This window comes from Lepidochelys olivacea, assembly GCF_965140295.1.
Source record: "Lepidochelys olivacea isolate rLepOli2 genome assembly, chromosome: 17".
Lineage (NCBI taxonomy): Eukaryota > Metazoa > Chordata > Testudines > Cheloniidae > Lepidochelys > Lepidochelys olivacea.
In genome coordinates, this window is record NC_140427.1 from 12,464,270 (window position 1) to 12,477,110 (window position 12,841).

General features: G+C 44.7%; 1 protein-coding gene across 1 annotated transcript in view; it reads right to left on the reverse strand.

Moving 5' to 3' along the window:
- Nucleotides 1-338: 338 nt before the first annotated feature.
- Nucleotides 339-12,841, reverse strand: part of LRRC75A (leucine rich repeat containing 75A) — a 192,159-nt gene continuing 179,656 nt past the window's right edge. Inside the window, exon 4 of the mRNA XM_084650816.1 lies at nt 339-2,731. Within this exon, the coding sequence (XP_084506942.1) occupies nt 2,128-2,731 (604 nt within the window). The 3' untranslated portion in view covers nt 339-2,127. The remainder of the gene's footprint in view (nt 2,732-12,841) is intronic.

Genomic DNA, 12,841 nt, shown 5'->3' on the forward strand with positions numbered 1-12,841 from the left:
AAGCATTCTCATTTCACATTGAAACGAGACCCGGCGCTTTGCCACTGGGCAGGCAGTGCAAAGAGTCCAACTGTGCTCTTACACAGGTGTCAATAGATTCACACGGGGTTTACACTGTTGTAAGAGGGCAGAATCAGCCCGGAAGTATTATTGTTACCTACCATTTGTTTAGTGGAGAAATACTGTAGTGTCTGTGATATGAATTCATAAAGCACCTACCCACGTATCTTTAAAGGGGAAATATTTTCAATGAGGCAGATATGCTGGGCTTTGCTGCTGTGAACTGTGGTCCCGGTAGTGTGAAGCCTGTAATAAATGCAAACTCAAGACAAGGTCTCTATTAAACACTGTCATTTATTTTGATTATGGATAGCTCCTTTACTGCAAACAGAAAAAGTTTATTCACTGCAAGGTTTTTATGCCTGGTGAAAAGAATGAGCTGTTAGAAAAATGTTAGATACATGCAAATCATAATGAATTTTGCCAGCTGTATTTAAATGAGTAGCAGAATCTCTTATAAGATATTTTCTTGCATGTGGAGGGGAAGCAGACTTATAGTGTAGCAATGTTATGGGGCTAGTGCCAAAGGGAAGATTGAATACTCTCTGAATGCATTTGTACTTGTAGATAAAGCCAAAAGAGTTGTCACTCATGCTTGAGCCAAGGAGATGATGCTCTAAAGCTATTCAAATAACAGGACACAAACAGAAAGCCAAATGGCTACATTTCATGCCAGGAAATCAGGTTTGGTCCTTATAAGTCTACTAAAATGCTCTAGAAAGATGGGTCTCACTGCAAATTCCAGCTCCAAACACCTCTGAACTTTGGGGAAGACAGGATCCAGATTCAAAGCCAGCAGTGCAAGTCCCATCTCCATTTGCTATTGGAAATTCAAAACTGTTTCTCTTCTAAAAATGTTAGAAACAAAGCACTTCTGGTCGGGGGAAGTAGGGACAGTCAAATAACCTGAAAGATTGGTACAGGCCTGACGTATCTTCAGTTGGCTTGTGCCTGCCCACCCTGGAATGGCAGTGTATTAAAAAATTTCCAAAGGAAAACTTTTTGTTCATTTTTCTTCTATAAACGTTCCATATTGTAATAAATATTTGTTAGGAACAGCTCTGTCCCTTTACATGTACTAGACATGGGCCTGAACCAAACCCCTGAATTCAAACTTTGCAGATGGTCCCAAATTCTGCTCTCAGTTACAGTGGTGTAAAGGCCAAGTAATTTCACTGAAAGCAAAGGAGTTATTTACAGTAGTGGGAGTGGTAGCCAAACTCTAAGACCAAATGTGCTCTCAGTACTGGACGTCTTGCTGATCCAACTCCTGTAAGGCCAGAGAGTGAGACAGCCTTTCTAGATTCCAAATGGTGGTGGTAAGGAGCAAGTATCTGCAGTGGAAATTCACCCCTGTACATATGCCCAGCCAACAACTATACTCCAATTAAAACAGGTCTTATGGGGCACATTCTCCTTGTGTTGACCCCTCTGCACAGGAGGTGAATTTCATCCTTACTGGCTGGTGCAAAGAAATATCCCCTGGTTGTTTTGTCATTGACCAAGTATGCTACTCTTCAGTGCGGTTCAGAGTGGGGATAGGTTTAATTTGGTCTCCGCAAGAGTCCTCCTTAGGAAGGCAGCCATTTATCCATTGTTTACAAGAGAGAGAACTTTAAAACTAAGATTTTGCTAGATTCAGTAAGAACAATCTCCTCTCAAAACAGAGACCTCTCTGGCAAATTCTGTTTGCTGCTTTCTTCTCCTTTTGTGCTATTTAAGGGAACTGGCATTACGATACCTTGGTGCTATAGATTTTTTTTTTTTTTTTTTTAAAGAGAGAGATAAAAAGCACAGCTCATTGCTAAGGTTTAAAAGTACCTGGCCAGCTTTATAAAAGATAAGTATACAACTTGATCACATTTTTATGTTCTCTACGAAACAAAATTGGTTGACATTCATACGATGAGAGGAAACTGATGGGGCAACAGTCTAAAGTCTCAAAGCATTGATTGTATAGACATCTGAACATGTAAATCAACACTTAATAAGAACCTTCATAGGTGAGGTATCGGTTTTAAAGTGTCTCTTGTCAAAGTACCCAGCCAAGTGACACATAGCTGAACATCATGTCTGAGTTGTCTCACAAGCAGCTTCCTGCTCAGAGTCACATTTATTTGTCAGCGTCCCAACCTCAATTGTTCTCTCTGTCAGCAGCCGTCTGGTGTCTGCATTGTTGATCTTGTCAGGTTGGTTTCGATCTTCGTCAGCTGAGCACAGGTCCTCTTGGCTTTCCAAGTCACTCATCTGGCCCTCCCCGAACTCCAGAATGGTTGGCAAGTTGCCTTGCTTGGGACATCGTTTCTTGAGGCTGACCAAAAAGGGCTGCGGCAAAGAAAAGATATCCACGTTGTTGCCCAGATCAATCCACGTCACGCTGGAGAACTTCTTGGGGTCCTTCAGCGTTTCTGTCAGGTCCCGAAGGATTGCTTTGGTGAGTCTGTTGCCGTTCAGGGAGAGAGTGGTGAGGTGAGGCAGGGCACTGAGGATGGGCAGAAGTTGAAGGAACATCTCGTCGGTCAGCTCCGTAAAGCACAGCTCCACATTGTCGATGTGCTCTGAGCTGTGCTGGAGGTATGAGATGATGCGGTCCAAGTCCTTCAGTGTCAGAGGGATGCCAGAGAGATCCACTGTGTTGTTCTGAGGCGTCCCCACCAGGATAGCTTTCAAGCTGCAGAGAAACAAAATGACAGACAAACAGTTAACATGGGCACTCATCATTTTGCTAAGAAGCATCACTTCTTGTATGCTGGACAGTACAATGACTCATTCAAACAGGATACGTAACTGAGGGCAACCCCTCTCTGTCAGGCCTGGATTTTTGAATCCGATTTTGTGTGCAAGCTTGCAAATGGATGGCAGCCAAAACCAATGTATTCAAAGATTGTTGCTGCCTCCTGTTTCAATTACAAGCATACGGAAGCTTTCTTCTGGAGTCCCTTGCAAGGTCCTGGAGCTGAACGTTCAACTGCTTTTAAAATTTCAAAAATGGAAAAAGACTATGAAGCATTTGAGCAGAAAAACAGGAATTCTCGCCTGTGTGACAATATTCACGCTTGGCACTTATTTATACATTGCGAAGCCCTTCGTCAAAGGGAATAAGCTTTGCTCGGTTTTACAGGTGGGGAAACTGAGGCACAGAGCAAAGGCATGGTAGAGGCAGACCTAAAAGCTAGATGCCTGACTCCAATTTAGTACTTCCAGTGATTTACTAACAAGGACTACTATTAATCTTTTGACTGGAATGCTGTGGTGATGAACGCTATAGAAAAACCTTTAGATAGATTACTCTCATGATGCTCCTGCGGAGGCTGATAAGCATCTCTGCCAGATTGGAGTTATACAGATCGACATTGCTTTTAAAGTGCAGCAAGGATCTAGCTATATTAGGGTAACCTAACCGCCGTGGGTATCAGTAGCTGAGGCCTTAACACTAATGAATTAGGAGACGGAGGGAGTTCTATCCGTGTTAATCACTCGAGAAATCACAGGTAATTAAGTTGGCACATCTGCCCCAATGATCGTACCAAATCAGCCCGCTGTGCATATGGCTCTGACTTTCCTCACACTCTGAGCTAAAGAACAGTTTTGCTGAATTTACCATTAACATTGCCGGTGTTGCCAGCTTCACATTTTCTCTTTATTTACCTAGGGCCTCTGTTCATGACTTGCTGTGTAAATGGAGAAGTAAACCCTTTCCCTGGCATTTTTAGACTGTGAACAATGACTCAAGGTGTCCACACTGTGCCCCCCAAAAAAAAGAGTGTTCTTAACTTGCAATATCTAATGCGTGTTAAAAATAGCAGTGACTATACAGCAGCTGTTGAACTCCGCTTGAGAGAGCCTTCAGGGGAAGCTGCTGTGTCCTTACTGTTATCTGAACTTGAGCGAACTAACATACCTTTTATTGGCCGTGTAGACGTACCCTGAACACTGAAAGGCAGTCTGGAACCCCCTTTGGTAAAAGAATTAGTAACTGCATCCGCTCTAGTTCCGTTTATTCTCTCAAAACCATGGGTTCAAATGAGCCCATCTCCGTTATCTTTACTTTCCTAGGCCCAGGATGTGATACTGAGAGCTGCAGAAGTTCGGGCCTTTCTACTCAAGGAGACGTTGGGGTAACGTGGTCTGCTGGTGATAAAGAATATAATGGTTTAATTCACTGGCAACACAAGCCAGGGTGCCCCCTTGCAATATGATGCATTTGCAGGGGAACACTACTCTAGATTTTCTAGGGTGGTGTGGAAGAACCTATTAAACTTTCTCCTTTAAGAAAAAATGTACATCCTGCATCACATTTTGTGTAGTCTGTTCCTTACCAAAGTCTCTCAATGGGGATTACTGAAAGCTACTTGACCAATCAGTTGGTTGGAACCCCAATAGCTCACTGAGCAGAAAGATGCAAACTCCTACAGCCCTTGCTAAACTCCATTAAAACATTTCATTGTGACTTGGGTAAATAGTCCTTTGGAAGTGCACCCCCAAAGGCATTGCTGCCCAAAAGTCCTAACTGGAAGAATTCTAGATGTGCCTTTATGCCATTGACTTTCTGGAAGTTGTCTTCCATGGGAACTCAACCATATCAACTCAACACCAAGAAGTGAAAAGGAACATTTTAATCCTGGATGATGCCTGTCACAATACAGAGAACAGCAAAGAAGATGTAGAAGGCTGCATTCACTGTCCTGAGTTCCCCTACCCTACCGAAAGAGCTAATCGTGATACAAAAGAGAATATCTGAAATGACAACACTGCTTGCTTACTGAGAGTGAAAATGGGGACTTATTTGTAGTTGGTGCAGTCAAAAGAGGCATGAGACCAAACACCCATCAGCTCATGCTTCCCAAACACCCACGATCTGACCCACAGTCCTGTGCTCTTATTAAGAGGTGCTGCCATTCTCTTTAAGATTGACAGTTATTACATCTTGGGGTCCCTAGGATCTCTCCTTCCACTTCAATCGAGGAAGTGCTGTTAATGTCGAGCTCTTTCCAAAACCGTGTGCAACCGCAGAGCCAGAGGAATTTCCGAAAGCAGTAGGAACAGTGTACGTTTTGTGTGTGGGCACACCCTTAAACTATGTCAGTAAAGATCAGTAGTGTAACTCCTAGTGTGGGCGCAGTTACGCTGGTGCAAATGTGCCTCAGGGATTGTCTACACAAGGGTTAAGACGTGTTGCCTTTCAGGTACACTCAAAGGACCTGCATACATGACACAGTTCTTCAAAGCAGACTGGCTAATATGTAGTCTATAATCTGCTTTGAAAGTGTATTAAGTTAATTGTTCATGTAACTTATTCCTATATAGGAAGGGGAATGAGCTACAGGCGTATAAGGTACCTTTTATAGCTGTGGGAGTTGTACAGGTATATCACTCTTCCCTCCCCACTAAGCAAGAGCCGTACCAGTATAAAAACTGCGTAGACCAGGTCTAACTCTTTCTCTCTACATCTGCTGATTATAATAGTAGGTGCAAAGAAAAGGTCCGTCTGCCCATCCTTCATAGAAGTATCATGGTACAAACACATCCCTTCCACTTCCCTTTTGAAGGAGATCAGTAGCAGTGGAGAAACTGCACAGCATAAAATCAAAGCGACTGTCCAAGGCCATTTAGGAAATCAGTGGCAGAGCCAGGATTAAAATTTGGGATTTCCCTTCTCCTAATGCTCTTTTCGTTCTTCGGCTCCATGCTGTTTGTTGACACTCGCCTATTACGCGTCCCTAGAACAAGGCAAGTACCCTTGTGCGTTGCTATCCTTCGGGCCAAGTGAAATGGACCAGTTGCCAAGCTCCAGTATTTGTCTAGTTAGCACGCTCCCCTTCAAACCACTGAAGGCAACTGTCGCTCCGGATTTAGGCGCTGTCAGTGACCTCAGTGGGAGTGTTCTGAAGTGTGTGTGTACCATGAACACAATCTCCTGCCCACTAAAGGGGTGATGGCTGCGTGCTATAAACCAGCTGGTTTCATCTATTCTCTCCTTGTCTGCACAATTCCTTACTTTAACGAAGAACCAGAGCTGAGCAGTTTGGGACGCCTCCGCAGACTGTGGAAAACCGCGTGCTGCTTCACACAGCGATTTGATTAGCAGCCCCCTCGACTCAACCTGACCTTTTCTCCTGGCTCCTAGCAGTGTGCTCCATTGCAAGCAGCTTAATTAGGCCTAAGCCCAGACACGTAGCACTAATGAAGGTTCCTAAAGTAGATCTGAAGGGGCAAAACAGTGACATTTCAGTCCTCCTTTGCTGGTCTGTTTCTTACTCTGGATGGATGCCTAGCAGCCCTGGACCACAAGGAGAGCGAAAGCTGGAACTTAGAGCCACGGACCAGCTACCACCTCAAGGTGGGTGTTTTGTTTTTTTTTAAATCACCAGGAGAGCTCTCCCCCGGCGATAAAGTGTGTCTCCACGGCCCACGTCACAGCGCTGCTGTGTTATGGCTCAGCCGCTGTAGCGGTGGTTCTCAACCCGCAGCCCAATCAGCACACAGCTGCGGCCCATGTGACCGCCTCAGGGCCATACAGGTAGTATATGCATTGTGTGGATGCGGCCCACAATGGTCAATCAATTAAGAACCCCTGCTCTGTAGGCTGCAGCATGGAAGAATAAGATCACACACTTGAGCAGCCCTGATGCACACGAGGCTGTATGCGATAATGTAACAGATAGGAGTAGAGAATAGTGGTGTCCTCCAGTGCCGTGTGAAACCGAGACATCATGCTGTTGGCAAGTCATGCCACCACTTAGTCATTTAAGTGACGGTTAGCATGGCGACGTGTGCACACCCACGCACGCTGTCTGGAGAAGAACAGTGTCGTGCATGGAAAATGCAGCGTGGAGGCAGAATGGCAGTCTGCAACTTGTCACTGTAAAAGATTTGCTTGATGCCGCTTCTCCTCAGCCGAGAATGAGACACAAGGCATTGAACTGCTGATCACACACACAGTGGGCTGTAACGGTAAAAGCCTGCAACATTTTCACAGCAGACACAGCAGCACAAACTGCTAAGTGTTTTTGCTTTGACTCTTTTCTCTGACACTAAGCAGAGGTCCTGGAAGCTGTGCAGAGGGAGAAGGCTAACGATCATTAACTCGAACTCCAGACAATGAGAAGGTGACTGGTAGCATCTTTTCCATCTCTTTATGGAAAGCACTTGAGAATGTGTCATTACAAAGATTAGAATGAAACTATATTCTGATGCGAGAAAAGTGCAGGCCGGTGTAGAGGATTTATCCAGACCATGCTGTACATAAGTAGTATCTTTATAATAATACATTCCTCCTTCAGGGTACAGAAGTTAACTGTGGTCTCATTTTTAGTGAATTCGATGCACATGAAAGGTATCAAATGGACAGTTGTCTCCTGTGTGTGGCACTTTTTTTTTATTCTCTTATTTGTCCTTTTAACCACCCTCTGCTTTTCACCATTTCTAATGTAAATTTGCTGTTCTGAAAGCAATACTGTAAGACATCACAGGTACTGGTTTTATACACGACAACCATCAGTTTATCGCTACAACCCAGAACCTACTGCTTTTAAAACGCAGAGCCCAAGGCAAACTTTAGTTGGCTGCATTCAGTCCTAGGACGTATCCTCTGTGGGCTACAGCCATTGTGCTCGCATGCTTGAGTACATTTTCCTACTATAATGGTGGGTTTGTGTCTGCTGAGCTACTTTTTAAAGTGTGGATTTTAATTGCTGTCATAAGGGTGCTGGGTGGTTGAACCCTGTTGTCAGACCAAGTCCAAGCTTCCCTCATGCAGCTTTGCCTGTCAACCTCATTGCTCCTCGAAGAGAGGGCAGTTCAGTCTCCATGTCCCATTGTAATTTTGGCTTCTCTGACTGTGCCAGTTATGGGACACCTGTTGAGGTGGAAACTTGACTGAAACCATCCAACTTGCCTCACGTATGCCACCCGCACAGTCACGAGAGGCTCTATACTGACCCAATCAGGATTCAGACTAGAGGCGAAAGGTTCGGTATCTTCATCTGCACCAAGGATGGGCACATTAGAAATGCATCTCTTGACAGGTCCCATTACCAGTCTCTGGTCTAACTGCCCAGGTTTTAATACTGCTTCCCTCCCTGTTGTAGTAGGTCAGGAAAACTTGGAGATCCTCTGAAGAAAGGGGCTGTGTATAGTAAATACAAAATATTATACTCTCTTACAGACACAGCCTGTGCTACATTTATTTTTAATAATTTACGCTTACTGCTCTGGTCACATTGGCGACCTTGCAAGACAATCTGTCCCCTAGAGTTAGCACTTGCCATGCTCAGCTCTGTGTTATGCCACACAGAAAGCAATTCTCACAAAGCTGATCTGGTTGGTTTCAAGCCTGAGGGTTTCAGTCTATGATTTAATTTATCATGGTCGGTGATTACACTCTGTTCTAAGAACACTTCTTGAAATGGACAATCGGCTTGAACGAGTCGGGCCAGAAACTTAAAAGAGCGGGGGATTTAGTAGGAGAGGCATCTGATTCAGTAGGTTGTAATTTTGATTCAAGGTATGAAGGCAGCTGATTCAAGTCAACAGTGGAGCTCTGTGTGGTTTAGCAGTATGTGTATGTTTGGAACAAACTGTCCAGGCCGTGCCACAACCTGTCTATTGTGGCATGAGACTTACGGGCTCTCTGTCATGCACAGCGTGCCTAAGTGGTCCACAGAAATACTTCCATGTTGTAGATGCTGTCACATTTCAGAGCAACGACACCTCTATTTCCGCCTCAGCGGTCCATCAAGGGCACCCCCAAAATCCTCCCCAAACCCTACACCCCCTTTCCTGGGGAAGGCTTGATAAAAATCCTCACCAATTTGCATAGGTGAACACAGACCCAAACCCTTGGATCTTAAGAACAAGGAAAAACCAATCAGGTTCTTAAAAGAAGAATTTTAATAGAAGAAAAAGTAAAAGAATCATCTCTGTAAAATCAGGATGGTAAATATCTTACAGGGTAATCAGATTCAAAATATAGAGAATCCCTCTAGGCAAAACCTTAAGTTACAAAAAGACACAAAAACAGGAATATACATTCCCTCCAGCACAGCTTATTTTATCAGCCATTTAAACAAAACAGAATCTAACGCATATCTAGCTAGATTACTTACTAAGTTCTAAGTCTCCATTCCTGTTCTGTCCCCGGCAAAAGCATCGCACAGACAGAGAGAGCCTTTGTTTCTCTCTCCCCCCCAGCTTTGAAAGTATCTTGTCTCCTCATTGGTCATTTTGGTCAGGTGCCAGCAAGGTTATCCTAGCTTCTTAACCCTTTACAGGTGAAAGGGTTTTTCCTCTGGCCAAGAGGGATTTGAAGGTGTTTACCCTTCCCTTTATATTTATGACACCCCCTCTTTGGCTTCCAGCTCCCCAGCCATTGCCCTTTTTGGGTAGAGACCCACGTCTCCCCCTTCTGACTGGGGTATTTCCAGGCGCACAGTGCTCACTGTGTTTAGTCTCAGCACAGGCAGGCTGACCAAGGACACTTGCTGGCAGGCTCTCTCTTCAGAGACCATTAACAGTGTAATTGCTACAGATATAAGGTACCACACACACAGCACTTCCTATGCAAACCTATTTTATTTTTATGGTAAATAGCACTGCAGTGAAAAAACACACAAAAAGAACCTACACTCATGCTAAGCACTTATCAGAGTTAACCCCCACTCTAACATGGGCTCTGGCAGTTGTCAGTCTGTTCCAGAGGCCCCAAGCAGTAATGAAGTTGTACTTCTCACGGCACTCTGATACCACAGCGATTAGTGCGTTATACATGGCTACGTAGGAGTGTCCACTGCTGCCACTATTCGCAACATACCACCACCTACCACCTTACACATGGGGTAGTCAGAGGGGTAAGTCTTCGGGACTTGCATCTGCAATTCATTTTGCAGTGCAAAAAAGGGAAGCTGAGCGTCGGATGGTTTGAAAAGGTACCTCTAAACGCCTGTAATGCATTATTCACAGCCGCTCGCTCGCTCGCTCCTGGAGCAGAGCTCCTTTACCTGCCTAACTAAAATCTGACAGCCTTGCCGAATTGTATAGGTAAATAATCACTGATGTTTAGTTACCACTGTACTACCCTGTTAGGTTGTGATTTTCAACATGCCTATAAGAGTTATAGGCTGCTCCTTTGAAAATCCCGTTCACAAGGAATAAGTGCTTTCAGGTCCCCATGTCTAGCAGGCCACTACACTATCCCTCACCTCAAGTAATTGGAGAATCTGATTCTATTGTGGGGAGAGAGAGGGATAGGGACTCCTCCAAAGGTGCAGAAAGTATCCTCGCTTCCGGGGTGTGTGTGTGATTTTTATCCATTGTTAGTGATGACTTTACATCACCAATGCCCTGGGCTCGAACTACCAGTTTGGAAGAGAGGGATGCTAAATCCCATTAATCCCTGAGCCATCTTTCTCACTAAACATGTAGAGCATAGATCTGTGGCAGGCTAACCATCTGGCTGGGAACACACCCACCCACCAACCACTAAGCTAGATAGAGGGTGTGTGTGTTTGTGTGTGTGTGTCCACACGCGCGGTGGGAGGCAAACAGGAAAAGCAATGAGTTCCACTTTAGAAAAAAAACATCTGAGAGACTGGTCTGAGAAGTCCGATCTAATAGGTTCCCCCTTCCTTGGCAATGCTGAATTGTCTCCTAGAGTCTAAAGGTATTTTTTTTTCTCATTGTTCCTTTAAAATGTTTGTTACAAGGAAGAAGTAAAAATTGATAGGGAGAGAGATTAAAGCCAACTTCCATTCAGAGGCTTGGCTAAATATTGGAAGAGCATAATATTTTCAGTTTCTATTTGTACTTAAAACACCTGAGTATTACAACTTCAAACATCTGAATGCCACAGCTGATCCTGGAAGGGAGCTGGTTGATGTCACACAACCTCACCAGGTCAGCTGAGATTTTGGTAACAACTCTGCAAAGGAAATTATGCAGTGGAATAGCCTCTTATTACTTGGCTGCCTTGGATTAGTCATCTCCTGTAATACTGCTTGCTAGGGGAATACCTGACAGCACAGGAGAATTAAAACATTTTGTCTTTTGTGGATCTGCGTGGGCCAATTCAACCTATCTGCTCTGAGAGAGCATGTTTGTCTGTCGCACTGTGAACTAAACAACAGAATCTCACCCAAGCTTGGCTGTGAAATTGAAGGCCTTCCCAGCAAATGCATCACCTGGACATGTAGACTATAGAGTCTGGGCTCTTCAGCGTGAGCTGCTACAATAGACTAATAATGCAATCTGTTAGTTACACAAACTGATTTCTAAAGCTTTATTATTATCCACAAGTGATGGTTTGATGGCCTATACTCAGGCTTTGAATATCGAACCTCCCTGGAATCGTGAGTTTGACTCTTCATTGGTTCAACTCAGCCCTTGTGTAACTCCCTAACTCTGTTCCCACGGAAGTCAATGGGAGTTCAAACATCCAAGGGGAGCAGTGGGGGCAAAAAACCTCACTGGCTTCAAGATTGCACTTGAAAAGTTTATGACGGAGATGATGTGATGAGATGGCCTACAATGGGCATGTGGCTGACCGGCAACTGCTAGCAGCAAATACCTCCAACGGCCGGTGATGTGACACTAGATAGGGAGAGCTCTGAGTTACTACAGAGAATTCTTTCCCAGGTGTCTGGCTGGTGGGTCTTGCCCACATGCTCAGGGTCTAACTGATCACAATATTTGGGGTTGGGAAGGAATTTTCCCACTGGGTCCCATTAGCAGAGACCTGGGAGTTTTCACCTTCCTCTGCAGCATGGGTCACATGTTGGTTTAAACTAGTGTGAATGGTTGAGTCTCTGTAACTTGAAGTCTTTAAACCATGATTTGAGGACTTCAGTAACTCAGCCACAGCTTAGGGGTCTATTACAGGAGTGGGTGGGTGAGGTTCTGTGGCCTGCAATGTGCAGGAGATGATCATGATGGTCCCTTCTGACCTTTAAGTCTGTGGGTCTGAATAATTGTATGTCACCCTGAGAGGACGACCGAATATTCACATCACCTGTTTAGAAAGGGGTGAGTGTGGTCTAGTAGCAAAAGCATGGTGCTCAGAGCCCTAGTATTCTTAACTCTGCTGCTGACCTGCCATGCAACCTGGCAAGTCACTAACCTCTCTGTGCTCCCATTTCCCATCTGTAAAATGGGATAGTACGTTTCACCTACCTCCCCAAGGGTACTGGGAGTCGTCCTAAATGTCTGTGAAGTGTTTTGGGAGCCTTGGCTGAAAAGCACTATACAAGTGCAACCTTTACTACTAACCTCCATGTTCAGTGTTGTAGCCATTGTTCATTCTATAGCTCTTACGCTTATCATGGGTTCAAGTGACTATTTCACAGCGTACTGGCTGATGGCTCAATTTCAGATATTTTATATTGACGACAATTATTCCCACACAAGGGCCAGCTGCTGACTCTGACCTTTTCTAGAATCTCATTAGGTTAAAGGTGGCTTTGTGAGCACCATCTCCCTTCCTTATCCATCGCCAGAGAACACACACCTGGCTAATGTTGCACTGCTTTCATACAAACAAATTTAAAGTCGTACATCTGGGAATGGAAAACATCAGCCACACTTAGGATGGGGGCCTCTATTCCTAGGAAGCAGTGACTCTGAAAGGGACTTGGGGAATCCTCAGCTGAACAGGAGCTCCAGGTGCGACACTGGCTAGAAAGGCCAGGTTGTATACCCGGGGAATATTGAGTGGGAGAGCGGAGGTTATAATACCTCTGCATTTGATACTGAAGCGACTGCTACTGGAATACTGTGCCCAGTTCTGGTG